This window comes from Eulemur rufifrons, chromosome 1, assembly GCF_041146395.1.
Source record: "Eulemur rufifrons isolate Redbay chromosome 1, OSU_ERuf_1, whole genome shotgun sequence".
NCBI classification, from domain to species: domain Eukaryota; kingdom Metazoa; phylum Chordata; class Mammalia; order Primates; family Lemuridae; genus Eulemur; species Eulemur rufifrons.
Genome location: NC_090983.1, coordinates 56,530,020 through 56,557,996, shown reverse-complemented (window position 1 = coordinate 56,557,996; position 27,977 = coordinate 56,530,020). Strand labels below are relative to the sequence as shown.

Genomic DNA, 27,977 nt, shown 5'->3' with positions numbered 1-27,977 from the left:
GCCCCCATCTTCTTTGAGCGCTTTAGGCCAGCCGGCGGCGCTGGGAAGTCCAGGCGTTGCTTGTAGTGAGCCTGTGGTGTGGCTCTGTGGGACCAGGACCTTAAAGGTGAGCAGCTCTCGGTGGCTAATGAGAACAGGGTACAAAAGGTCCTTTCTGCGTGGCGAGCGACGGTACGTTCCTGTGCCTTGCTGCCTCACGCGGCGTGCGTCTGCTTCTCGCCGTCCTCGCGTTCGGGCCGCGCGCCGCGTGGGCCGCAGCCGGAGGCGGCGCGCTGGGCTAGGAGTTGAGGGGGCGCGGGCCGCCGCGAGGCTGCCCCTGAGGGGAGTGCGGGAGCCGGTGGTTTGCCCGCACGTGGCTGGGGCCCAGGCGAGCCGGTGGCTGCTTTGGACGCGGCTGTGGCGGGGTCTTTGGGTAGAGGCTACCCCCCATCCTTTTGCATCGTTTCGGTTTCTTACTTCCACCGCTTTCCAGTCTCGCTGAAGGCAGAGGTTTCTGTCCGTGTCTTTTAAGTTTCTGGGAAGGTCGGCACGGGGTAAACGCCGGAGGGTTTCCGTGGACCCAATGGGACTCACGGGAGCCCAAATAACTTGAGACCGCACATGTACCCATGTCGTCACTCTCTTGGGCTTTTAGGGTCCTCATTCACTCACATCAAGCTTCTTTGTGAAATGGGAAAGCGTGGGTAATATTTCACTTCTAGTTGTACATTCTGGAGAAGTATTTGTTGGAACAAAGTTCCAAGATTGGGTAGGCTAAACACGTCTTGCAAGGATAACACAGTTCTTTTATCTCGTCGTTTGCTTTATAATGAGCCCTAGATCACGGTAGTAATTTAGAAGTGTAGGTTGTCATAGACAAACCAATGCAGAGATTGAATAAATTCTGTGGTGGGATGTACACCATGCAGATCCCTATTGCAAGAGCTTCCCTTGTGTATCCAGTTACTGAATAGCAATTACAGCGATGCCTTCAAGAAGTGTACCTACAATAAATGGTTCATCACGAGAGTCAACTAATGGCAAATATTCCTGAGGGGTTTATTCATATAACTTGTGTACAATAGGAATTACTGGGTGGTTCAGTCGAGCACAGGAGGCAAGTAATTTGAACAGCACAGCCCCTTTTCCCCCCCTGCAGTGTTAATGTCAGGGATATGAAAGAAAACTGGCTATCCAACCCATTAGTGCATTAGTGGGCGTACCCCCTAGGTTAATGTTGTGTGAGTGCCTTCATGCTGTCAAATTTTCGTTTTTAGATGTTCCTTAGCAGTATCTAACCTAACCACAACAACTGCTTGGATTTTTTTCATCTTAAAGTTACGATACCAAACTTGATAAATTTTTGGTAGGTCTGCTGTGACTAATTTTAAAAGAAATGGACCCACGCCAGGCAAATAGCACAGGGAGCCATGGTAATACTACTGACAGGTAGTGAGTGATCTAACAAAGCCAGAAATGTTAAGATTGAGTGGATTTTTTCCCTGAAGATTGCTTGACCAGCTAAATGAAGATAACCAGTTGCTTTGTTATAGAAGATGGGGCAGTGATTTACTGAAAGGGGGGGCAGATTATTGATAGTTTTTCAATTTTTCATCACTTATTCCAGAGTTTTGCTTTGCTGAAATATTTGAGAATTGAGAAGAAACCTGGCCGGGCGCGGTGGCTCACGCCTGTAATCCTAGCACTCTGGGAGGCCGAGGCGGGTGGATCACTCGAGGTCAGGAGTTCAAGACCAGCCTGAGCAAGAGTGAGACCCTGTCTCTACTAAAAATAGAAAGAAATTATATGGACAACTAAAATATATATATACAAAAAATTAGCCGGGCATGGTGGCGCATGCCTGTAGTCCCAGCTACTCGGGAGGCTGAGGCAGAAGGATTGCTTGAGCCCAGGAGTTTGAGGTTGCTGTGAGCTAGGCTGACGCCACGGCACTCACTCTAGCCCGGGCAACAGAGTGAGACTCTGTCTCAAAAAAAAAAAAAAAAAAAAAGAATTGAGAAGAAACCAAACCTGTGAAATTAGAAATTCTTGATTTTTAAGAAAACAATGGATATTAATAATTTTTATACATTCTCTTTCTGGTATTGAGTTTTATGTTTTAAAAAAAAGCCGTAACCTCTTTATGCCATTTTGGGAAAATTTACAGATAGCCACAATGGCTGAAAATGGTGATAATGAAAAAATGGCTGCTCTGGAGGCCAAGATCTGTCATCAAATTGAGGTATGATTCTTGTGCTATAAGCTGCAAAAACAAGTTCCTTAAAAGGAGATTTAGGGCCTTAAAACAAATACAGAAAGAACATTTAATTTCAGTATATGGGCCTATTCAATTTTTGGCTCGTCTTTTATTCTTAGAAGAACAGTTTTACGTTGGTGGAGCCAGGCTGTGAAACCTAAGAGCTATAAACATTTGAAAAGGTACCACTGTAAACTAGTGTTACTCTTTTATTTTAGTTTCCTAGTTTACATAAAATGAGATTGGTAGTAGTATCCTCCTCATAAAGTGGTTTTGGGGATTAAGTTAAAGTGTAAAACACTTTACAAGTGTGCTTGGCACATAAAATAACATCAAAATTCATGGTAAAGTAACGTCCTTGTTAAACAACACAATATTTATTCTTGAAGATCTTAGTAGTTTTTCTGCCCAGTTCTCAGCTATTATCTGTTCTCAAAGTCATCTTAGCATTTTATCAAATTTAGTTATCATGTTTAGGTTAAAGCTTTACAGTATCAGTAATGGCTGTATGGGAAATTATCCCTAAATTTATGTTCTTACAGAGGAACTCCTCAGATCAAATTATTTGGTGTGGGTTTTTTTGGCAACTCTCAGAACTATTTTTTTCAGAAAGCTCTACCTCTATAAAAGCTGTACCAGGCCGGGCGCGGTGGCTCACGCCTGTAATCCTAGCACTCTGGGAGGCCGAGGTGGGCGGATCGTTTGAGCTCAGGAGTTCGAGACCAGCCTGAGCAAGAGCGAGACCCCACCTCTACTAAAAATAGAAAGAAATTATATGGACAGCTAAAAATATATATAGAAAAAATTAGCCGGGCATGTAGTCCCAGCTACTCGGGAGGCTGAGACAGGAGGATCGCTTGAGCTCAGGAGTTTGAGGTTGCTGTGAGCTAGGCTGACGCCACGGCACTCATTCTAGCCTGGGCAACAGAGTGAGACTCTGTCTCAAAAAAAAAAAAAAAAAAAAAGAAAAAAAAGCTGTACCATATAAAATTTCTTGTGTTACCATTTTGCGGTATTAATTTCCTTTTGATTGTGGAGAAAATTACAAATTATTCATTCTGTGCTTAATGCTTAGAACAATACAAAGATGTATATAGAAAAGGTTATTAATGTCCCTCACAAAACCTATCACCTCTCAAATCCTACCCTCCTGAGGTTATCAAGGTTAAGAGCCTTTCACACTTTGCTTCATGCTCGCATTAATGTAATATTTTTTAATGGAATTTATTTTTTAGAGCAGTTTTAGGTTGACAGCAAAATTGAGCAGAAGGTACAGCGATTTTCCATATATCTCTGCCTCCACACATCAATAGCCTCCGCATTTATAAACATCCCCCACCAGATTGGTACACTTAATAATTTTTATTTCCCTCCCTTTCCCCCACAAAACATGGGATGCATTTTTGGGGAGTAAAGTTTTATGTCTTCAGTAATTTATCCATTCCCCTCTTTAATATGTAGATCTTTCTAATTTTTTAGCTGTAATAGTTCTATGATGAATATTCTTTTCTTTTTTTTTTATGGTATAGCTCATGCAAGTGAAAAATATTCTTATATATACATCTTAGTAAACATGTTTATTGATTTCTTTTTTTTTTTTTTTTGTTGAGACAGAGTCTCACTTTGTTGCCCAGGCTAGAGTGAGTGCCGTGGCGTCAGCTTAGCTCACAGCAACCTCAGACTCCTCGGCTTAAGCGATCCTACTGCCTCAGCCTCCCGAGTAGCTGGGACTACAGGCATGCGCCACTATGCCCGGCTAATTTTTTCTATATAGATTTTTAGTTGTCCATATAATGTCTTTCTATTTTTAGTAGAGACGGGGTCTCGCTCAGGCTGGTCTCGAACTCCTGACCTTGAGCAATCCACCCGCCTCTGCCTCCCAGAGTGGTAGGATTACAGGCGTGAGCCACCGCGCCAGGCCTATTGATTTCTTCTAGATAAAATTCCTAGAAGGAATGGTTCTGGTTCAAGGATTATGAACATTTTTTAAAACTTTTGATACTTATTGCCAGTTTATATATCTTCCTTCCTGACCATTTCTCTGTGTTTAGGCCAAAAATAGGTATTCTTGTTGTGGTGTGTGGTGTTTTTTTTTTTTTTTTTTTTGCCAGTTAGGTGAAAAAAATGTTAACTCATTGCTTTAAATTGCTATTCTTTGATAATGAGGTTGGACTTAAATATCATTTACCTATTTTTCTATTAGGGTGTTTACTTTTTTTCTTCTTCTTCCTCCTGTATAAGAATTCTTTTTATTTTTTTCTTTTAGAGACAAGGTCTTGCTCTGTCACCTAGGCTGGAGTGTAGTGGCGCAATCATAGCTCACTGTACCCTTGAACTCCTGGGCTCAAGGGATCCTCCTGCCTCAGCTTCCCTAGTAGCTGGGACCATAAACATGAGCCATGCCAGCTAATTTTTAGATTTTTTTTAGAGATGGGGTCTTGCTGTATTGGTGAGGTTGGTCTTGAACTACTGGGCTCAAGTGATCTTTCTGCCTCAGCCTCTCAATGTGCAGGAATTACAGGCATGAGCCACCGTGCCTAGCCAGTTTATAAGAATGCTTAAACTTTTATGTTTGTCTTTTACTTTTTATACATCTTATACTTTTTAACTTTTGGTATTCTAAGTAAGTCATACTTAGGTTTTTTTCTTTGCTTGTATGTTGAATGTGCCTCTATGCTTAAATTAGATAAACATTCACCTATTTTTTAACTTTTAGAAATTAAGAGTGATTAACCAGTTTATTCCGGTTCTTTTTATTTAACAATTTGTTCTTTCCACACTCATTTGAAACAAGAGACTTTTCATATAATAGATCTTTAAATATATTTTTGGTTTAAGGCTTTCTAGTCTATGGACACATTTGTTCCACTGTTTCAGTAATTAACATTTTAGTTTTTTTGTTAAATGTATTATGAACATTTTATTACAGCACATTTAGGAAAAATGTTTATTGGTTCTTTTAAGTTATGACATATATTTTTAAAAAATAGAACTTGATAATGTAATGGTAATACAAAATTTCAGAATTGGAATCAACATTATACAGTGCTCTGAATTATATTATAATTGTCTCATAGTATTATTTTGGAGACTTCAATTTGCCACGGGACAAATTTTTAAAGGAACAGATCAAATTGGATGAAGGCTGGGTACCTTTGGAGATCATGATAAAATTCAACAGGTAAAAACCTTTTAAAAATCATCTTTAGATTCTTCTGTTAACAATGAGTGCTATGTGTTTTACAGTGTTTTTATATGAACTCTTCTTCAGGTTAAACCGTCTCACAACAGACTTTAATGTAATTGTGGAAGCATTGAGCAAATCCAAGGCAGAACTCATGGAAATCAGTGAAGATAAAACTAAAATCAGAAGGTCTCCAAGTAAACCCCTCCCTGAAGTGACTGATGAGTATAAAAATGATGTAAAAAACAGATCTGTTTATATTGTAAGCTGGCCTTTAATATTTTACATTTATTTAGAAAGTATAGTAGAGTGGGTAAGAATAAGGGCTCAGGAATCATAGCTTCACCAATTACTGTCCTTTGGCAATGTTCTTAACCTGTCTAAGCTTTATCTTCATAAGTGGATATTTTCTACCCCATAGAACTGTTCTGAGAATTAAATGCAGAAACCTATATATTAAAACCATTGGATAAAATCTTCTGTGTGTTATAAGCACCCAGTGCATATCAGCTGTTCTTATTTATCAACAGCTAAAGTTGATAACAGTTTTCTTTAGCATACTAATTTTTAAATAGCTGTTTTATTTATGGAAAGTTTCAGACATACAGAAGTAGATTGACTACTATAATGTACCGTCACCCAACTTCATCAGTTATTAACACAAGTTCTCATTTTATCTCTGCCTAAACTGAATTATATTGAAGCACATACCAGAGGAGTCACTTTTATTGCACTGGAGAATAATGGTTTTTAAAGGAGGCTGTTAAGCAATTAAGAGAGAGAAATAGAAGGAGATAGGTATATCTTGGCTTCATTTCAAGACAAAATGTATTATGTGTTCTGGCTAACTGTTTACCTTGAGAAGTCATTATTTGTACCTTTCTTCCCACTCTTCACAGAAAGGCTTCCCAACTGATGCAACCCTTGATGACATAAAAGAATGGTTAGAAGATAAAGGCCAAGTACTAAATATTCAGATGAGAAGAACCTTACACAAAGCATTTAAGGTATGACTGTATGATGATACAGACTTTTTCTAGTTCTGAAATATGTGGACAGAACTTAAAAAAAAAATCTTTTCTTCCCTTTTAATAGGGATCAATATTTGCTGTGTTTGATAGCATTGAATCTGCTAAGAAGTTTGTAGAGACCCCTGGCCAGAAATACAAAGACACGGACCTGCTAATACTTTTCAAGTAAGTCTTTTTGCTAGTGTTTCTTTTGGCCACTTAGTTATATGGAATTGACACACTGGGGTAAGGAGCATCAAATAGCATCTCCTATAAGACCAATATTTTTAGTATCCTTAGACATCCTTTGAGAAATGCTTGAAATTTGTTCAGTGGGAACTGTATTAGTCCTTTGAGACTGTAAAAATATATTAGTACCTTTTTGCTGCAATTATAAAGGAGGCTAAAATTTAGTACTTGTTTTGCATCTAAAACTTAGAATCAGGCTGAATACTAAAATTTGAGTTTGGTTTGTTTGGGTGGTTCGTTTGTGGTTTTGTTTGGTTTGGTGTATTTTTTTTTTTTTTTTTTTTTTGAGACAGAGTCTCATTGTATTGCCTGGGCTACAGTGCCGTAGCATCAGCCTAGCTCACAGCAACGTCAAACTCCCGGGCTCAAGCAATCCTACTGCCTCAGCCTCCTGAGTAGCTGGGACTACAGACATGCGCCACCATACCTGGCTAATTTTTTCTATATATATTTTAGTTGTCCAGCTAATTTCTTTTTATTTTTTCGGTAGAGACGGTGTTTCGCTCTTGCTCAGGCTGATCTCGAACTCCTGAGCTCAAACGATCCACCTGCCTCGGCTTCCCAGAGTGCTAGGATTACAGGCATGAGCCACCACGTCCGGCCTAAAATTTGGGCTTTTTATGTGGTTGGAGAATAAATCACTGTTCTTATCTGTTCTTATTTTTCATAGTCTATGCCTATATTTTATGCAGTACAAAAGATTTTTTAATTAAGATTTGGATCCCATTCTTGTGTATGTGTCTAAAAATAAGGAACCAGAGTATTTTCATGATAAAGTTAGTTGTAGGGCCATAGTTCCCTACTTTTTTATGCATTACACAATCTACTAAATCTTTAGTCTCCAATCCCCGGGCCATGGCCTGGTACCATCCGTAGCCTGTTAGGAAACAGGCAGCCCATCACTGCCTGAACTCTGTACCACCCTCCCTAGCCCATGACACCCCACCCTACCCGGTCTATGGAAGAATTGTCTTCTATGAAACAGGTCCCTGGTGCCAAAAAATTTGGGGACCGCTGTACTAAATGGTATGTATTAAAACTTACTGAGTTACAGATGTGTTATTATGAATCACATCAGTGTTAAATCCTCAAAATTATTTTTTAAAATGATTTCCATAATTTTTTTTTTGGAGACAGTCGTGCTCTGTCACCCAGGCTAGAGTGCTGTGGCGTCACCTAGCTCACAGCAACATCAAACTCCTGGGCTCAAGCGATCCTCCTGCCTCAGCCTCCCGAGTAGCTGGGACTACAGGCGTGCGCCACCATGCCCGGCTAATTTTTTTCTATTTGTAGTCTCTTGTTCAGGCTGTTCTTGAACTCCTGACCTCAAGCAATCCTCCTGCCTTGGCCTCCCAGAGTGCTAGGATTACAGGCATGAGCCACCTCACTTGGCCTCCATAACAGCTGTTATTCTTGGATTTGGATTTTAGAATTTTCTGTTTATGAAATTTATAGAAAAATGTGAAACGTTAAAGTTTTCTAATTTTTAATTTTATCTATTATAGTACTTTGTTGCTGTTTTAAACATTATTTTCATAACTTTTACTTTTTTTTCTATACATGATTGATAAATGAAAACCAACATGAGACTGCTAATGGATATGAGATTTCTTTTTGGGGTCGTGAAATTAGTAGTGAGGGTTATACAACTTTGAATATACTAAAAAACATTCCAGGTATACTTTATGAGGGTAAGTTTTAAAGGTATGTGAATTTTTTCATAGTAAAGTCGTTACGTAAACATGAGAGTAACTTCCTTGGCATATTTTGAATTTTTAGGTGATTACGTTGATAGAAAATGTATGTAACACTCCTTGCTATGCCATGTCTTAAGTCTTTCAAAGTAATTAGCCGTCTTATCTTTGTTCTCATGAACTTTGCCTCTGTATTGTGTGTTCTTTAGGGAAGATTACTTTGCAAAAAAAAATGAAGAAAGAAAACAAAATAAAGTGGAAGCTAAATTAAGAGCTAAACAGTAAGTATGGTGAAGTAATCGTGACATAATTTGTATTCCTTAAAGATCTAACAAGGGTTGAGTTAGTGGTTCTGGAAGGCCTGATGGTGAGCTCTGAAATGAGTGGCAAAGGGCCTTTTTTCTGAGTGAAACATTGAGCACTTAAGCTGCCTTGATAATTTGGGGACCCCACTGTGTTGCAGTCTAGCATTGACAATCAGAAAACCTAAGGACTGGCTTTGGTTATTTAATATTTCATGATCGTGATCAAGTTTAACTTTATTAGGATTTAATTTTCTTATGTAGTAAATGGAAACGTGTAATTAGGATGCTTTTCTTTGTAGAGAGCAAGAAGAAAAACAAAAGTTAGAAGAAGATGCTGAAATGGTAAGTATATGTTACTGGTATCTAATACATCTATAATTCAAAGTTATAAGAATCACTTAAAAGTTTGCAGACTTTCTAAAGAAAAGTAAGCAAATCTATAGTTGTCATTGCCCTAATGTAATACATAAATAATATTGCTCCAAATTAACCACAGATAGTTTAATAATCAGATTTATATAGTTTATAACTAATTATATCACTTATAGAAGAATTAAGTAAATTAAAATCAGAAGCCATTGTAGAATAAAAGATGACAAAGAAAAACACACTAGTAAACTACTTTAAAATAGCATTTTGGTGTCTAGGTTTCTCCTTTTATAGGTATAGAGTGGTGTGAGCCCATTTCTGATTTGTGGTTGCTTTTAAGAAACTTCTTGATTGCCTTATATATTTTTATAGAAATCTCTAGAAGAAAAGATTGGATGCTTGCTGAAATTTTCGGGTGACTTAGATGATCAGACTTGTAGAGAAGATTTGCACGTCCTTTTCTCAAGTCATGGTGAAATAAAATGGATAGACTTTGTCAGAGGCGCAAAAGAGGTTTGGAAACATTCAATGCTTTATAGCAATCATTTAAAAAGTCTGTATAAACTTATCTTTTAGAAGATAAAATTAGTACAAAGAAAGCAGTTGTTTATTAAAATAAATAGTTTCTACTTGGTCATTTATGTTTTGTTATTCCTGTCACTGGATGTGATGTCTGATATTTTCTGAATTACACTATTGAATAATTGTATTGGTGATTGCAGTTTACTTCTGTAGCATTCCTTTTCTAATGTTCAGTAAAATTCATTCAAACTGGTAATGGCATGGAAGATTTGCAAGATAGGAAAAATTACTTTGAACAAAGAAATTAATTGTGGGACTAAAAACTAAGGGTATGGTTTCCATTTTTTTCCTTTGGCATAGGGGATAATTCTGTTTAAGGAAAAAGCCAAGGAAGCACTGGATAAAGCCAAAGACGCAAATAATGGTAATCTACAATTAAGGAACAAAGAAGTGACTTGGGAAGTACTAGAAGGAGAGGTGGAAAAAGAAGCATTGAAAAAAATCATAGAAGACCAACAAGAATCTCTGAACAAATGGAAGTCAAAAGGTCATTCTGATTTTTCTTTAACAGTTGGTTATTTTAACTCATTTGCTTGAGTAAAAATTTCAATCAGTGTTAAAAAACACTGGCAAGAGACAGTTTCTTTACAAAGTGTTCAATTGTATCTTCTACAGGTCGCAGATTTAAAGGAAAAGGAAAGGGTAATAAAGCTGCCCAGCCTGGGTCTGCTAAAGGAAAAGTACAGTTCCAGGGCAAGAAAACTAAATTTGGTAGTGACGATGAACGTGATGAAAATGGTGCAACTGGTAAGTTTTTTCAAAGTCTTTTGGTAGTTTCATGAGAAATTTGTACTTTCATAAGAAATTATTTGTCAGGGAGAACAGGGATGTGGTTTTTTAACTTCTGTGTAAGTGCCGATCTTTGATGATAACAATTTATCCCAGTTATGCTGTTTTATGGGTAGGAGACAGGATATTTAGAAGATTAGAGATCAGATGATCTGTACTAAAGGAAAAGCCTTTTCTCATTGGTGCAAGAAATTGTTGCTAATCTTTTCAAAAAAGAATTATTAACAATTGTGCTCAATATTAAAAGAGTAGTGCTTACATTGAATTTAATAAAAATTTTGTTATTGTCTAGGACCAGTGAAAAGAGCAAGAGAAGAAACGGACAAAGAAGAACCTGCATTGAAGCAACAGAAAACAGAAAATGGTGCTGGAGACCAGTAGTTTAGTAAACAAATTTTTTATTCATTTTAATTAGGTTTTAAACTGCCTTTGTTTTTGGAGACTTTAAAATGAAAACCGAATTAGGTCCACTTCAATGTCCACCTGTAAGAAAGGAAAAGTTTTTGTTGCTTAACTTGTCTTTTTTTGTTGTTACCCAAATGAGGATTTTTTTTGGAATGTATAGTTTGTGTTATTTCAGATGACTCAAATATCAAAAGGAAGATTCTTCCACTAAATTGCCTTTGTAATATGAGAATGTACTAGTAGAAACTAATAAATATATACTGTTTAAAAAGAGGAAAAACTTGTTTATTTTTTCCTTTTTGTGCACAAAGCATTTGAGAAAATTTAAAACTAGACTATTGGCTATTGATTGTGGGCTCTTTCCACAGTTAACTTTTCTCCTAGGCTGGCTTTCTATATTTATCCAGGCAACTTGAGAATATTAGAATAATTACTTATTACAAAGCTTTTCTTTTTTTTTTTTTTTTTTTGAGACAGAGTCTCACTTTGTTGCCCAGGCTAGAGTGAGTGCCGTGGCGTCAGCCTAGCTCACAGCAACCTCAAACTCCTGGGCTCAAGCGATCCTCCTGCCTCAGCCTCCCGAGTAGCTGGGACTACAGGCATGCGCCACTATGCCCGGCTAATTTTTTTTCTATATATATATTTTTAGTTGTCCATATAATTTCTTTCTATTTTTAGTAGAGACGGGGTCTCGCTCTTGCTCAGGCTGGTCTCGAACTCCTGACCTTGAGCGATCCACCCGCCTCGGCCTCCCAGAGTGCTAGGATTAGAGGCGTGAGCCACCTCGCCCGGCCTACAAAGCTTTTCAATACTGAATGCAGACAAGCCAAAATCAAGAGACTTACTGATTTCTTTTTATGAAAGTTGTATGATGCTGGCAGGTCATATCGAAGCTCTGTAAAACAACCACCATTTAAGATAAAAATTACATTTCCAAATATTTACTACCCTTGGCTAAAACAACAACAGTAAATCTAAAGTATTAAGTGCTGATAAACTGAGTATTTAGACCCTACCACTGTAACTTATCCAAATACTAACTTGATGTAGTCCCAAGATTGGCCATGATAAACTAAGCTTGGCATTTATGCTATTTTGGCTTTTTTTTTTTTTTTTTTTTTGAGACAGAATCTTGCTCTGTTGCCTGGGCTAGAGTGCCGTGGCGTCAGCCTAGCTCACAGCAACCTCGAATTCCTGGGCTCAAACAATCCTGCCTCAGCATCCAATGTTGCTGGGACTACAGGCATGTGCCACCATGCCCGGCTAATTTTTTTTATATATTTTTAGTTGTCCAGCTAATTTCTTTCTATTTTTAGTAGAGATAGGGTCTTACTCTTGCTCAGGCTGGTCTAAAACTCCTGACCTTGAGAGATCTGTAAGGTTTTTGAATGAGCGGCACCAGATAAAGAAAGACGAGCAGAGTTGAAAGGGTTAAGCAACAAGGCTTTATTGGGGCGCTCCCGGGTGAGGTTCACGGGTCCTGAGAGAGGGGGCCAGGGAATTCACACCCCCAGAAGTTTTGACTGGGTTTATATATGTTTTTTTTTAGGGCTGGGGTTGGGGGTTTCTTTGACAGAAAGATTTATGGCGGGAAGAGCAAGGAATTTTCCGTTGCAGTTTTAGGACAGGTGTGGAGAAATAGGAGGGACTGGTGGTATGGGTCGACTCCAGGGATCGTGACGGACTCCAGGAGCCGGACTCCAGGAGCCGAGACCCTTGTCAGGGTAATCATCAGGTGTGGTTATTCTTTTAACTCAGCTGGGCCTAGCAGGCATTGTTCTCGGCAGGTCTCGTGGGCTTTTTTCTTTTTTCCATTAGGGAGGGGAGGGGTGCCCCGCCCCCAGCCTTACAAGATCCTCCCGCCTCAGCCTCCCAGTGTGCTAGGATTACAGGCGTGAGCCACCACGCCCGGCCTATTTTGGCCATTTATACCAAAATTTTGAGGTGATAGTGAAGAGTTTAGAAGGATAACGAATGGAAAAAAAGGAAATCCTATGAAAATGACAGTACCTTGCTATCAATATTTTTAATTTCCTAATAATCTGTAGCTAACTCATAATAACCATGCTTATTTCAAAATTTTCTTGTCCACATTTTTAATGATAGTAAGTAGCTAATTATTTTCCTAATAAGCTCTCAAATGAAAACCAGTTTTTCATATTCTTTCCTTGTAAAGAATAATGTAGGCCGGGCAAGGTGGCTCATGCCTGTAATCCTAGCACTCTGGGAGGCCAAGGTGGGAGGATCGCTTGAGGTCAGGAGTTCGAGACCAGCCTGAACAAGAGTGAGACCCCCCATCTCTACTAAAAAATAGAAAGAAATTAGCTGGGCAACTAAAAATATATACAAAAAATTACTCAGGCATGGTGGCGCATGCCTGTAGTTCCAGCTACTCAGGAGGCTGAGGGAGTAGGATTGCTTGAGCCCAGGAGTTTGAGGTTGCTGTGAGCTAGGCTGATGCCACGGCACTCTAGCCTGGGCAACACAGAGTGAGACTCTGTCTCAAAAAAAAAAAAAATAAAATAATGTAGATTCTCCAAACTCTTACTACTGATATATTTTAGAGGCAATGACTCTACCTATCCTTCATCTTTTTTAGCATAGATTCTAATCCTATAGGTCAGAGCTCTCAAATTTTAGTGTACAATCAAATCACCTGAGGATCTTATTGAAATGCAAATTCTAATTTAGTATGTCTGGGGGCGCCTAAAGTTCTATATTTCTAACAAGCTTTCTCAGTGCTGATGATTTGAGCACCATATTTGGAGTTGCAAGGATCTGGCTTGGTATACTATTGACACTGTTCTAAGGTATTCCATATTGCATATTGTAATACCTTAAACTGTGTAAGGAATGACAATACTGAATATAATAGGAAGACCAACAGATTTTTTAAATACTAAGTTAATTATTATGAACAGTAATACATCTAGTTACATGTTTAACACCACCGGGCAATTCATGGTTAGTTTGTTATTGTGTAAAAAACACGTTCCCCTTATTGCACTCTTCGGGCTTTTCAAAGTTACTTGGATTATAGTAAGCCTCTAATCATATGCTTTTCTTACTTTGATGCTTGTGAATATTACCCAATTTAGTAATAAAAATGTAGCAAACATGATTTACTCATAGTGTGGATATTTATATTCTATCTCCCACCAAAAAGTAAAAGGTCAATGTTATTTGACTTCAGGGGCAATTAGAAAATTGAAATAGAAAAGTCACCCAGGCATAAGCTAGTGGCATTTTCCATGAGTGGATTTCAAACCAAGGTCTGACCAATGATAAGCCCATGTTTTTAGTCATCGTGATGGTATGTAGTATTCTGTCTGACCCTGGAATGACCACCTGAGTGCCAACAGAAATTTTCAGTGAAATACATAAATTGGGGCCATCTGAGGCAAACCTTGCTAACTGTTCACCCTGCCTTTACTCCATTTCCAATCTATTAAAATTCACACATACTTGCCACACTGAAAAACACATCCTATGGCACCTGTATAAAAATTTGGTTGGGCTAATGCGTATTAGCCCTTTTAGATGATTAGGGTTGAGGCTTGTCTTACCTGCAATAATATTTATCTTGATTTTCCATTCTGCAGCTTTCTTTAGAATATGCTGAATATAAATAACATGTTATTATGAGCTGATTTTTAAAAATTGCTTTTTATTAATACTTGAGATTAAGTTTTCAAACTTAAAATTTCATTAGAAATTAGACTCCCCCCTTATAAAAATTTCAGGTGGATGGACAGTAGTTTGAAAATCAGAAATTAAACCATTTTTCAACATATTTAACAATCTCAACCAAATTACATAATTAGATCAAGTGATTAAAAAGCTACTGTCATGTACTACATAATGATGTTTTGGTCAACAACAGACTACATATACTATGGACTGCATAAGATTATAAGGGAGCTAAAAAATTCCTATTGCCTAATGACATCATAGCTGTCTTGACACTAAAAAGCAGTACAGTACATTTCTGATGTTTAGATATGTTCAGATAAACAAATACTATCATGTTACAATTACCTATAGTATTTAGTACAATTCCTATTGCTTAGTGACACCATAGCTGTCTTGACACTAAAAGGTAGTACAGTGCATTTTCAATGTTTAGATATGTTCAGATAAACAAATACCATCGTGTTACAATTACCCATACTATTTAGTACAGTAGTACCTGTTCAGGTTTGTAGCCTAGGAGTAATAGGATACACTATGTAGCGTAGGTGGTACACTCTGCGTTCACACAGTGATGAAATTAGCTAATGACATGTTTCTCAGGATATAGCCCCGTTTCAAGCGATGCATGACTAGTTCAGAAATCCATCAGTACTTGCATGGTTTCTGCAGCATTATTTCATTAAGAGGTACAGTTAGCTATCCTCCTAGAAAACATTTAACAGAGATCTATGTCCATAGGCAACCCAGTTGGCAGTATGGTAAGAACGTGGTATATCGAGGTAAACTGCCCTTATTTGAACTGCAGATCTACTTACAAGCTACATAACACTGAGTAAATTACTCATTCTCTCTGTGCCTCAGTTTCCTCATCTGTTAAATGAAAATAATATTGGATTGTTGTAGACTATGAAAAGTGTTTTGAGGCCCGTAATCCTAGCACTCTGGGAGGCTGAGGCAGGCAGATTGTTTGAGCTCAGGAGTTCGAGACCAGCCTGCGCAAGAGCAAGACCCCATCTCTACTAAAAACAAAATAGAAAGAAATTATATGGACAGCTAAAAATATAAATAGAAAAAATTAGCCGGGCATAGTGGTGCATGCCTGTAGTCCCAGCTACTCGGGAGGCTGAGGCAGGAGGATCGCTTGAGCCCAGGAGTTTGAGGTTGCTGTGAGCTACGCTGACGCCATGGCACTCTAGCCTGGGCAACAGAGTGAGACTCTGCCTCAAAAAAAAAAAAAGGAAAAGAAAAGTGTTTTGAACTATGCTGGCACACATAGTAAGCATCAAATAGGTTAGCTATTTACAGGTCTAAAATTCTCGAACCATTTCATAAAGAATTACAAATAATTAGTAATCTGTTATTAAAAATTGCTTTATGAATTAAAAAATACACAACATTCCAACATCAATGGAAATGGGTAAAGAAAGTTGACCACAATCCCTCTAAATTATGCATGTATACTTTTCTAAAAATGCTATAGTAAGAGATAACTATTTGGTATTATAAGCATTTTGTCCATGTTGGAGTCTTAATAATATAATTGGCATCAAGTTGATTGATAAAATACTTAACTTTCCCCAATATTTTAGGTTCAAATATTTCCATGTTATAAATAATACTGATAATATATTTGTGCTTATAGTTTCTTCCTGAATTTAATAAATAATCCCAGTTCTGGGCATATTTTTCCCCTACTTTGAGACCTAGAATTTCTATTTAAGGATACAGATGTTAATTGCAATTTAATGAAATCTTAGGATCTTGATAAATTTATGAGAAATAGAATTATGACCTTTGTTACCTGACCCCTAAGGTTAGTAGAAAGGGGTTTTAGATTATACAGTGGGATATGGTTGGTTCTGGCTGAGATGTAAAAGAATGAATTGGGTGAGTTTGGAATAAACACGAAAGAATATAGTGCCAGGATTAGCTACTTTGCTACTCTGTCAAATCTAACTGTGAGCCAAGAACTAAATCCTCACAATGCCTGATGAGGTAAGATATGGCAACAACTTCAAGTCACACAGCTTGTTAGACTATCTGCCAGGATATACTTATTCTTTTACCTAAATCAGGAGTGGGGAACATGCAGCCTTAAGACCACATGTGCCCTTCTAGGTCCTTAAGTGTGGCCTTTTGACTAAATCCAAATCCAAATTTTATAGAACAAATCCTTTTATTTTTATTTATAAATTTTTGTCCATCTTTTCTATTTTTGTTTTATTTTTAAAATGAATGTATTTAAACTACCAAAGACTAAAACAAGTTTCAACGAAATAATCCTCCCAGATTGACCAGCACAATTAGAACACCAGTAAGCCATAAGAGCTAAACTGATAGCTGCCATGCTCATGATTTAATTCTGACTTCCCTGGCCTGACTGGCACCACTACTGCACAAGGCTGGTTGGAGAGAGTTTATGGGGTCGAGTATACCAGTCTGTTACCAGCTTTTGACAACAGTGCACTGTGTTTCTGTTTAAAGTGGAATTTGTAAATAGTTGCACAGCTCAACAATATTTTTTAATTCTCTCTGCTTAACAGCCCACCATGTCAAACAGGACCAAGAGAACGCTGAAGGAAGAAAACAGATTTTTTAATGAAGATTGGGAATTGCAATATTATCTTGTTTCTGCTAAAGATAAGATGATTTGCTTGCTTTGTGATATGGCAATATCAACATTAAAGAAATCAATGTTTATCAGCATTAAAACACTCATAATTTTAACTCACAAATATTTTAAATTAGAAGGAGAGGCGTGAAAGGTTGTATTGCAGAAATTAAAGGATGAAAAGCAAAAGCAAAGACAATTCTTTCAGGCAACAATAAGACCTGGAAATAACACCACTGAAGCAACTTTTAAAGTGGCTTATATACTCAGGAAATAAGGGAAGCCATTCAGTGATGTAGAAATTGTGAAAGAATGCATTGTTGAAGTTGTAGGATTCTTAGACTCTGATAATGTTTCAAAGTACAAAAACAACTGCCTCTTTCAAGGAGTACCATAACTGATAGGCAGCCTGAATTAGCCTTGAACTTAACAGAGCAACTTCCCACAAGACTTCCAAAGGAAAATATATACTATTCAATTGGTTTGGATGAATCAATTGATACTACTGACTTGGTGCAGGTTTTATACTTAGTTCGGTTCATAACAGATTTTCTTTGCTGTGAAGAGTTACTTGCTTTGGGCACTCTTGTGAACAGAACAGAGGGAATAGATATCTTCAACAACTTTCAAGATAAATGTCATGAAGGTAGACTGAGTTTGGTAAATTTAGTGACTGTATGTATAGATGGTGCTCCTTCCATGACAGTAAAGCATGAAGGGTTTATTGCACAGATAAAAAAAAGTATTAACAGATCCAGATTCTCTCATTTCTTTGCACTGTATCTTACATCAGCAAAATCTCTGTGCTAAAGCTACTATTTTAAGTGACACTTTGCAACAAGTTATAAGTATTGTTAACTACACTTGTGCAAATGCAACACAGCATCATCAGTTTCCTAACATGCTAAAGTTGAAAGATGAAGTATTCGGTGTGGATTTGCTGTATCATTCTAAAGTGCGGCATTGGCTATTGCAGGGACAGGTGTTAGCCAAAATTTTATCTCTGTGAGAAAAGATAGTTAAATTTGATGAACAGAATCAGCAATGTGAATTACTGGAAAATTTCTATAGGAATACAGCATTTCTGTGTGATATGTCAAATCAAAACAACAAATATTTCTTTGCAAGGTAAAACTAAGTCTATGTATGGTATGTGGCAAAAAATTCCAATCATTTCGAAAACAAACAATCATTTTTTAAAATGCTTCTTCAAAAGAAAATTTCAGATGAACATTTTCTTCAGTTAACAAAGCTCACTGATGAGCAGGATGATATATGCAAATCATTTGAAGAATATGCAGCTGTTATAGACCTAATTGGAGATGACAATGAAAAGTGCACTGACTTTGAGAATCATGACATCACACTCAAATGAATATTTCAGCTTCACCTCATTGATATCACCAAGGCACCTAAAGAACTACAGATGGAACTGACTGAGCTCTCAGTAGATGACATTTTAAAATCATTGTTTAATGCTGAGAAGGATCCAATTGAAATAGGGAAAAATGCAGAATACACATGCCTTTGGCAACATGCTGGAAAAATGCTTTCTTGCTTTTCAACCATTTATTGCTGCAAATCTACATTCTCTTACCTAACCCAAATCAAGATGCCCTTAAGATCACAAATGACTGATATCCATCTAGAGAGGATCAACTGAAACTGTGGACCTCCATGCTGCAACCAAGTATTCAAATGCTTTCCAACAAAAAGCAGACACAGCAAAGTCATTAAAAGGTTACTCTTAAAATTAACAAATAGTTTTCATTTTTTGAGATTGTTAAGTATATAGTAGTTAGATTTTTACAAAATACTGTAAATTTTAAAGTATGTTTAATTGAAGTTTCTTGAATGTGGCCTTATTTGATTACAACTAAATTAATGTGGCCTTCTAACATGAAAATGTTCTCCACCCTGACCGAAATATTTCTAGCAAAAAATTACATCAAATATACCTGTAATATGGATAGAGAGTCAAGCACTTTTAAAAGACAAGGGTCTATAGTTAAGGAGTCTGGGGTAAGGTTCAGCAATAATGTTACTAATTATATAGAGTACTTAAAGCAAAATTATCATAAGTTTACAGCAGATACATCTATAGCATAAAATAGGGATTGTCTTAATATTAGAAGGAAATTCATTCCTCATACCTCTGGTGCATAGTACACACCAGATTAATTTCTTAATTACCATTATTATTATTTTTTGAGACAGAGTCTTGCTCTGTCGCCCGGGCTAGAGTGCCGTGGCGTCAGCCTAGCTCACAGCAACCCCAAACTCCTCAGCTTAAGCAAGCCTTCTGCCTCAGCCTCCCAAGTAGCTGGGACTACAGGCATGTGCCACCATGCCCGGCTAATTTTTTCTATATATATTTTTGGTTGGCCAGATATTTCTTTTTTTTTTTTTTTTTTGAGACAGAGTCTCACTCTGTTGCCCAGGCTAGAGTGAGTGCCGTGGCGTTAGCCTAGCTCACAGCAACCTCAAACTCCTGAGCTCAAGCGATCCTCCTGTCTCAGCCTCCCGAGTAGCTGGGACTACAGGCATGCACCACCATGCCCGGCTAATTTTTTTTCTATATATATTTTTAGCTGTCCATATAATTTCTTTCTATTTTTAGTAGAGATGGGGTCTCGCTCTTGCTCAGGCTGGTCTCGAACTTCTGAGCTCAAACGATCCGCCCACTTCAGCCTCCCAGAGTGCTAGGATTACAGGCGTGAGCCACCGCGCCCGGCCCAGATATTTCTTTCTATTTTTTTTTAATAGAGACGGGGTCTCGCTCTTGCTCAGGCTGGTCGAACTCCTGACCTTGAGCGATCCACCCGCCTCGGCCTCCCAGAGTGCTAGGATTACAGGCGTGAGCCACTGCGCCCAGCCTAATTTCTTAATTATTTACTGTGCTAATGGAAATACTGCTGTACTAAGTGAAAAATACACTTAAATTAATGAAACATTCACTTAAAATTCAACCATTAAATAACCAAGGCAATGCTGATAATGCAGTCTCCTAGTGGTGGAGCATGGCAATACCAAACAGCAAACAGAAGTTTTTGGTAATGTGGTTAGAGGAATTGATTCAAATAATTAGACTTTGCTGCTTAATTGTACCATTTCTTCCTGGCATATTTTACTGCATTTTACTGCATTTGAGTTGGTTAAAACACATGCTATGCCACCTTGTGCAGAAAAGAGTACATAGCAGGCCTGGACTGCTTACACTTAGAAAGGCCTGCTTGTAAATTTGGCCCTTGGCTGGAGCATGGGAACTTAGATTCTGGGAAGGTTCCCTCTCTGTACCCCCTTAATTAATACATGTGGCTCACTGTACCCAAACTGTTTATGCTGAACACCTGTTTTCCTACTGGGAGTCTGGAATGGGGATATGTTTCAGAAAGGGGTGTTCTATAGGATCAGGCACTGAGTCTCTAATAAGGTTCTCTGGTTGGCAATATTTCACATGTGTTGTCACAATTCATGCTGGGGGAATTAAGTGTGTCCTGTGTTACTCCATGGCAAGAAGATGCAGGAAGCTTGTCCCTGGTTTCCCCAGACTTCACCCAATGCACCTTTCCCTTTGCTTGCTTTTGCTCTCTATCCTTTCACTGTAATAAATAATAGCCATGAGTAAGACTATATGCTGAGTCCTCTGAGATTTCCTAGTGAATCATCAAACCCGAAGGTGTTCTTGGGGACCCCCCCAACATAAGCTTTTTTGTTTTTGAGACAGGGACTTGCTCTGTTGCCCAGGCTTGAGTGTAGTGGAATGATCATAGCTCACTGCAGCCTCAAACTCCTGGGCTCAAATGATCCTTCTGCCTCAGCCTCTCAATTAGCTGGGACTACAGGCAGGTGCCACTATGCCCAGCTAATTTTTGTCATTTTTTGTAGAGACAGCATCTTGGTATGTTGCCCAGGCTGGTCTTGAACTCCTGGCCTCAAGCGATCTTCCCACCTCGGCCTCCCAAAGTGCTAAGATTATAGACCTGAGCCACCTCGCCCGGCCTTACAAGCTTTTTGGATACCAATATTTACTGGTATTGCTTTCATGTACTGAATGAAGGTTTATTTACCAGTAGTTGTGTTCTATTGCTTGCCTACATGTACCACTACTCATTGTTAGTAGTATATTTCTTTTTAGCTGTTTGATTTTATACTTTTTAAAGGGTTATTAGATCTCCATATACCTAGAATTTATTATTTCCAACTGTGTTCTTATATACTGTACTTATACAAAACCACTTTAAAATCTCATAATACATGTATAATTTAAAGTAATAATAGCTAACGCATGGTAATTACACAAGCCAGATACCAACCTAAGTGCTTTGTAAATATTATCCCATTTAATCCTAACAAGTCTATGAAGTAAAGGGTACTTTTAGTTCCTTATACTCAAGAGTGTAAGTCAGTACAGTGTAGATGAGGAAACTGAAGCTCAAGTACCTTGACTAAGATACTTGAGAAGCTGCAGAGCTTGGAATTGAACCCAGGCAATCTGACTCCAGAGTCTGTGTTCTTAATCACTATGTTATATTGACAACAAAAAAGTACTGCCCCTTCCGACAATTTCCTGGAACACACGGGAAACACCCTCCATGTGTTAGATGCTGTGAAAAAGAATAATGGAAAGGTGGTTTCTGAACTCAGATTTGTTTAGTTCCAGATTCAGTGTTCTTAAAAACCAAGGCTTACTGCCTCCCTTAAGCACATCAGGCCACACAGGGACAAGGGGACAAAAGGCATCAACTAGGACTTACCCAGGCAAACCAAAAAATACTGTAACCCTTGTTATACCACACTTCTCTACTCCTTAATTAAAGTCTTTTTCCTGGCAACAGTTCCTGTCTGAACAATTTTTTTTTTTTTTTCCTGAGACAGGGTCTCACTCTGTCACCCAGGCTAGAGTGCAGTGGTGTCATCATGGCTTACACCAACCTCCCACTCCTGGGCTCAAGCAATCCTGCTACCTCAGCTTCCCGAGTAGCTGGGACTACAAGCATGTGCCATCACATCCAGTTAGTTTTCTTAATTTTGTAAAGAGGTGGTCTCACTATGTTGCTCAGGCTGGTCTTGAATTCCTGGCCTGAAGCAATCATCCTGCTTTGGCCTCCCAAAGTGCTAGGACTATACCACTATACCAGGCTACGAACAAATCTTTGATGATAGAAGGCAGTCATATAGGCTAGTAAAAAGCTAATCTCAGATGCTAGCTGGTTGAAGGGAAAATTCAGTTTCTAAGTGTCAGATGTCAAAAAGGTCAGGAGAAATAGATACTGTGGTATTTAGTATGCACAGCAAATCCCTAAAACACTACCACGAATTTAAAAATAAATGACACAGAATATCATGATGATTTGAACTTACTTCTCTAGTTGAGGATTTGTGTAAAGAATATACTGCTGTTCTTGCCATTTCCAAAGCAGTCTTTAGGAAAGCCATATCTGTTCCTGTGATGAGAAGAAAAAAGCTCCTATTTATATTATGTAACTCTTATTAAAATAGAAGATTAAATGAATAGGATTTAGAAAGATTTTCTTCCATCAAAACTAGCAGCTTAAAAAAAAAGAAACATTTTCTTCCAAACTCCAAAATAGCCACTTTAAGTTCTTTCTGCAGTAAGACAAAGTACAAATAAATAAAACATCAGAATATTCTGTTAAGGGTGATAGAATAAAACCAGAATTATACTGTCTTGATTAAATAGGCTAAAGTAAAATATTCCACTTAATGAAAAAAGAGAAGGGAACACATAGGGTAGTAATCAGAGTCATCTTGGCAGAGAGTAGGTGCTTTTTAAACTATATATGTCTTTTCCTCCTTTTAGTGACTTCCTACCCTCCTTGCCCACAGTACACACAAAATTAATAGCCACAGGGAGTTACTGTTACTAATGGGCACATGAGTCTGTTAAGGCATTAAAAACAGGGCCGGGCGCGGTGGCTCACGCCTGTAATCCTAGCACTCTGGGAGGCCGAGGCGGGTGGATCGCTCGAGGTCAGGAGTTCGAGACCAGCCTGAGCAAGAGTAAGACCCCGTCTCTACTAAAAATAGAAAGAAATTATATGGACAACTAAAATATATATATACAAAAAATTAGCCGGGCATGGTGGTGCATGCCTGTAGTCCCAGCTACTCGGGAGGCTGAGGCAGGAGGATCGCTTGAGCCCAGGAGTTTGAGGTTGCTGTGAGCTAGGCTGAAGCCACGGCACTCACTCTAGCCCGGGCAACAGAGTGAGACTCTGTCTCAAAGAAAAAAAAAAAAAAAAAAAAAACAGGTTCTATCTGGCAGGTTCTAACTGCCAAATGTTTGGGGTAAAAAAAAAAAAAACAAAACAGGTTCTAAAGGTATAAAATTCTTTATAAGTTTCATAATTATTCATAAGGATTAGGCAAATTATTCTTAAAAGCAACTAAGGTATAAATAATAAAATAATAAATAAGAAGACTATCTTTATTTACTTAATACAAATTTGTAAAAATAAAGGTTGAAAAATTCAATTCCCTAGCCATGCATTAAACAAATTGATATTTAAATTGTAATAAGTTGTAGGTAATAAACTGGTTTATTTAGTGAACAGTGATAAAATCACTTAATCCAAAATAGTCAATGATAAAATAATTTTTAAAAGTTGCTTTTCTACAAATACACCAGTACACCTGATTCTTGTTACTAACCTTTATTATTTTTGGTCCCAAAGGGAGGATTCATAATTACTGTATCAAATGACTTGGACATTCTGTTAGATAATGAGCACACATCACATTGAACCATGTCAACATTTGTTAACTCAAATTCTTCCACGTTCCTATTAAATATTTCCAATGCATCTTCATCTATGTCAAATCCAACACACAACCTATAAATACAAAACATACACAAAGAGTGGCACCTTTAGCTCCCAAGTCAAAACAAAAACAAAACTAGCTATTTTACCATTTGCATTTTTAACCCAATTGGCAAACTAAGAGCGAGTGTCGCTTTTCAATGGCATGATTTCCCAACCTAGTAGAGGTTGGAAACTCATAAGGTTTGTATAAAGGGTACTGCTGCTGTTACCATTTTTATTTATTTATTTTTTATAGTTTGTTTTGATCTTCTGCCCATTCAAGATGTACTCAGTATTGATTCTTGCTCTCCCCATCTCATATTGTAGAGTCCCATAAATATAATTCAGTTGATCCTATTTACGCTTCTTATTAAAGCCACCCCATATCCAAATAGTATATACTGGATTACCTACCCAGCTCCTAACATTGCAGTTCCGATGCTAAGCACTCCACAACCACATCCTAGATCTGCAACCATTTTATTTTCAATGTCATCATATGTGTTATGGATTGTATAGAGCATACATGCTAAAAAAAATTAAAAAATGTATTAGAGAATAAGTAAGCAAGCTGATGACAAGTCCAATTTGTGCAAATGACTTTCTTTTTTTGAGACAGTCTTTTTTTGAGACAGTCTTTTTTTTCTTATATATAAATATATATATATATATATATATATATATTTTTTTTTTTTTTTACAGCAGGTGAGTTGTTATACACACACTCCTTAGCGGATTCTGATGAGACAGAGTTTTGTTGCCAAGGGTAGACAGGGTGCTGTGGCGTCATCTTGGCTCACTGGAACCTCAAACTCCTAGGCTCAAGCAATCCTCCTGCCTCAGCCTCCAGAGTAGCTGGGACTACAGGCTGGAATAAGGATGCCTGGCTAATTTTTCTATTTTTTAGTAGACAAAGGACCTCACTCTTGCTCAGTCAGGTCTTGAACTCCTGAGCTCAAGCAATCCTCCCATCTTGGCCTCCCAGAGTGCTGGGATTACAAGCGTGAGCCACTGAACCCAGCCAAATGACTCTTTCTAAAAAAATTTATTTTGCATTATTTAGTCCTCCCCCAAATGGTGTTCCAGATTATTAAAAAAAAAAAAAAAGATAAGGTGCAAGGCCGGGCGCGGTGGCTCACGCCTGTAATCCTAGCACTCTGGGAGGCCGAGGCGGGTGGATTGCTCAAGGTCAGGAGTTCGAGACCAGCCTGAGCGAGACCCCGTCTCTACTAAAAATAGAAAGACATTATATGGACACCTAAAAATCTATATAGAAAAAATTAGCCGGGCATAGTGGCGCATGCCTGTAGTCCCAGCTACTCGGGAGGCTGAGGCAGTAGGATCGCTTAAGCCCAGGAGTTTGAGGTTGCTGTGAGCTAAGCTGACGCCACGGCACTCACTCTAGCCTGGGCAACAAAGTGAGACTCTGTCTCAACAAAAAAAAAAAAAAAAAAAAAAGATAAGGTGCAGTAACTTGGTAAGTAGTAAGAGGCACCATAAAGGAAGCTAACACATGCCAGTGGTTCTCAAAAACTAGTTTCTGCCAACAATGCCAAGAATGACAAAACTGTGACCAATTTCTGAGGTCACAGATAAGTAAAATGAGAAAAAGTCAAAATGCTTTATTTTTCCTCAACCTGTTCAAAACATTGCCATACACACATACATGTGCCAGTTCTTTCTTGGATGCTGAAATATTATTTTTAGAAAAGAATAAAAATAAACAGGTTTGAAAAATATACTTCCTTGTCAAAATATAAATTTGGCAACCTTGTATCAGTCTCCAAAATTGTTTTGAAATCTGTGAAATCTACAAGTCACCAAACAAGCATTAGTATCACAAGGACACAGAACTTTTTTGCAACAAGTTTGTCACCAGAATACAGGCATCATAAGCTCCTAAGGCCACAATATAGCCGTTAGACACATATATTCATAATCTACAAATGAGAGCTGATAATGGAACTACTGAAGAGCAGGGCAGAAGCTGCTGTGATTTCTAAGGGATCTTTCAAATACACAAGGGTCTTGGATATACTGAAGGTTAAGCATGAATAACACCACTGATATCTCCCTGTGGATAGCTGAGTCCAGCAAGCACTGCTGGCCAGTGCTGATGCCTGAGGATCCAGAGGTATTAAAAACACAATTACAGGGACATCTTTGACTGTGTTATCCTGATCATTGCTGCAGGTGGTTTTGAAGCTGGTATCTCAAAAGAATGAGCACATCCAAGCACATGTTACATCCTGGGTGTGAAACAGCTGATGTTTTTTATTTTTTAAAATTGGATTCCACTAAAAAACTCTACAGCCAGAAGACTGTAAGAAGTTATGTAAGTTGAGAAGACTGGTCTTAACCTGGACACAGTAATTTTGTGTCAATTTTTGGTTGGAATTATGACATCTTGGAGTTAAATGCAAGTATGCACATACTCTTCATTTTCACTGGCAATTTACAAACTATTTTGGAACTGGAAAAAATTCCTCCTTGCAGGTGCTCCCAGCAAACTAATTTTCCTAAGGCTTCTCAAAGACTTTGGTAACATGTTTATTAAATATGAATGGATTTTCCTGTATTCTCTCTTGTACACTGGTATGAAGCGGAAATGCTAATTCTCAGATAATTTATTAAAATTGAAATGCATGCATCCTCATTTTTATATAGCACATACTCTGGATTTCATTTCTAGGGCAGAGTACATATAGCACAGAAATCCTAGCCCAAGCAATTAGTTGCAATAGGAAATTGATCCTTATTTAGCAAATATTTACTGAGCTCCTAAATAGTACCAGCAACTCTTCTAGGCACTGGGAATTGAGATGAAAGAATAACAAATTTCTTGCCCTCAAGGAGTTTACAATGAGAGAAACAAACATATTAAAAAGATGTCTGACAGTGTTAAAGGGTATGCAGAAAATCAAACAGTAAAACGATAAAGTGTGTGTTTCTGAGGAGGATGTTTTTAGCTGCGATGTCAAGGAAGGCTTCTCTAACGTAACACAGATCTTAGGGCAGAAATTCTCTAGAAATTCTTTTTTTCCAAATAACTGTTATATGTTCATCATGTAGTGAGTTGACAGGACTACCCCGAAAGCAAGGGCGTGGTGAACCATCCGCCCTACCTGCAATGTGCGGCCTGGTGGGATACTGTTCTAGAAGTAGCTTGGGCTTTTCAAATCCATCCACTTGTTGCAGACGACTTTCTAGTTCCTTAAGTCTTAATTTCTTCATTTTTGTTTTGTTTTAAGTGTGAGCTCGCAGGTTTAACTGCACAGGGTCTACGGAGAAATCTATTGAACCGGGATCTTGTTTCCTCCCCGGCCCCTTTTTTAGCGCCGCTGGCCGGGAGCCGGGCAGGAGACGCGCTCCACAGAGGACAGGGACGCAGAGCGCACAGGGCCAGACTTGGACCCGCTTCTGGGTATCACAAGCCGCCCTCAGGCCTCTGGGAAACAGCGGCGGAGAGTGCCTGGTGCGGCCGCAGGATCCCCGACGCCACGTCCACGCACCTCGGGAAGCAGCCAGCACCTAAACAGGGGCCGGAAGCGCCACCACGCACGCGCGTACCTCAGCAGCCCGGCGCCCAGCTGCAACCTCTGTCGGGCGCCAGAGTTCCGCGGGCAACCCAGAGCCTCAGTGCCGCACCGCACCACAGGCAGAGCCCGCCCTACTCGCAGACCCTGGGCTGGCCCTCGCTTCCTGTCGCACCCATTATCCTTTAGTTTGCTCTGAGTACCTAACAGGCCTCAAAAGATGGGGAAAGAAAGAGGGTGAAAGTGATGCAGGAGAGAGAGTCTAAGTCAGTGTAACCGGTTCTATAAACAAGAAAATGTTTTCTCAATGATTTTAGTTTCCCCATATTTCAGATGAGTTGTCAGTGTTCACATTATGGCTGGGGCTGGCGGCTTTAAGTGGCCTTGACAGCAAGATTTATCTCAGCCCTGGTAACTTAGTGGCTACAGTTTCAATTAGGCAGAAAATAGAGAACTCTTTAGCAAAATTTGCTGACCAGAACTTTGT

At 38.5% G+C, this 27,977-nt stretch overlaps 2 protein-coding genes across 4 annotated transcripts; one reads left to right on the top strand and one right to left on the bottom strand.

The window, feature by feature from the left end:
- On the top strand, positions 1–11,097 carry SSB (small RNA binding exonuclease protection factor La). Of its 2 annotated transcripts, none has more exons than XM_069471423.1 (12): positions 1–106; positions 2,147–2,221; positions 5,314–5,417; positions 5,508–5,682; positions 6,320–6,427; positions 6,516–6,616; positions 8,583–8,654; positions 8,978–9,020; positions 9,420–9,560; positions 9,930–10,116; positions 10,245–10,376; positions 10,711–11,097. In XM_069471423.1, exons 2-12 carry the CDS (start codon positions 2,156–2,158, stop codon positions 10,797–10,799), a joined length of 1,218 nt encoding a protein of 405 aa, XP_069327524.1. In that variant the 5' UTR covers positions 1–106; positions 2,147–2,155; the 3' UTR covers positions 10,800–11,097. The 2 variants fall into 2 exon arrangements, with proteins under 2 accessions (XP_069327524.1, XP_069327535.1); XM_069471434.1 differs by lacking the exon at positions 1–106 and adding an exon at positions 458–679.
- METTL5 (methyltransferase 5, N6-adenosine) lies at positions 10,824–27,443 on the bottom strand. Of its 2 annotated transcripts, XM_069471447.1 has the most exons (7): positions 27,080–27,443; positions 24,369–24,483; positions 23,803–23,984; positions 22,492–22,574; positions 14,390–14,441; positions 11,669–11,718; positions 10,824–10,901 (listed from the first exon to the last, which is right to left on the bottom strand). In XM_069471447.1, the coding sequence occupies exons 1-7, from the start codon at positions 27,186–27,188 to the stop codon at positions 10,863–10,865; spliced, it is 630 nt and encodes a 209-aa protein (XP_069327548.1). In that variant the 5' UTR covers positions 27,189–27,443; the 3' UTR covers positions 10,824–10,862. The 2 variants fall into 2 exon arrangements, with proteins under 2 accessions (XP_069327548.1, XP_069327557.1); XM_069471456.1 differs by lacking the exon at positions 14,390–14,441.
- Positions 27,444–27,977: the final 534 nt, after the last annotated feature.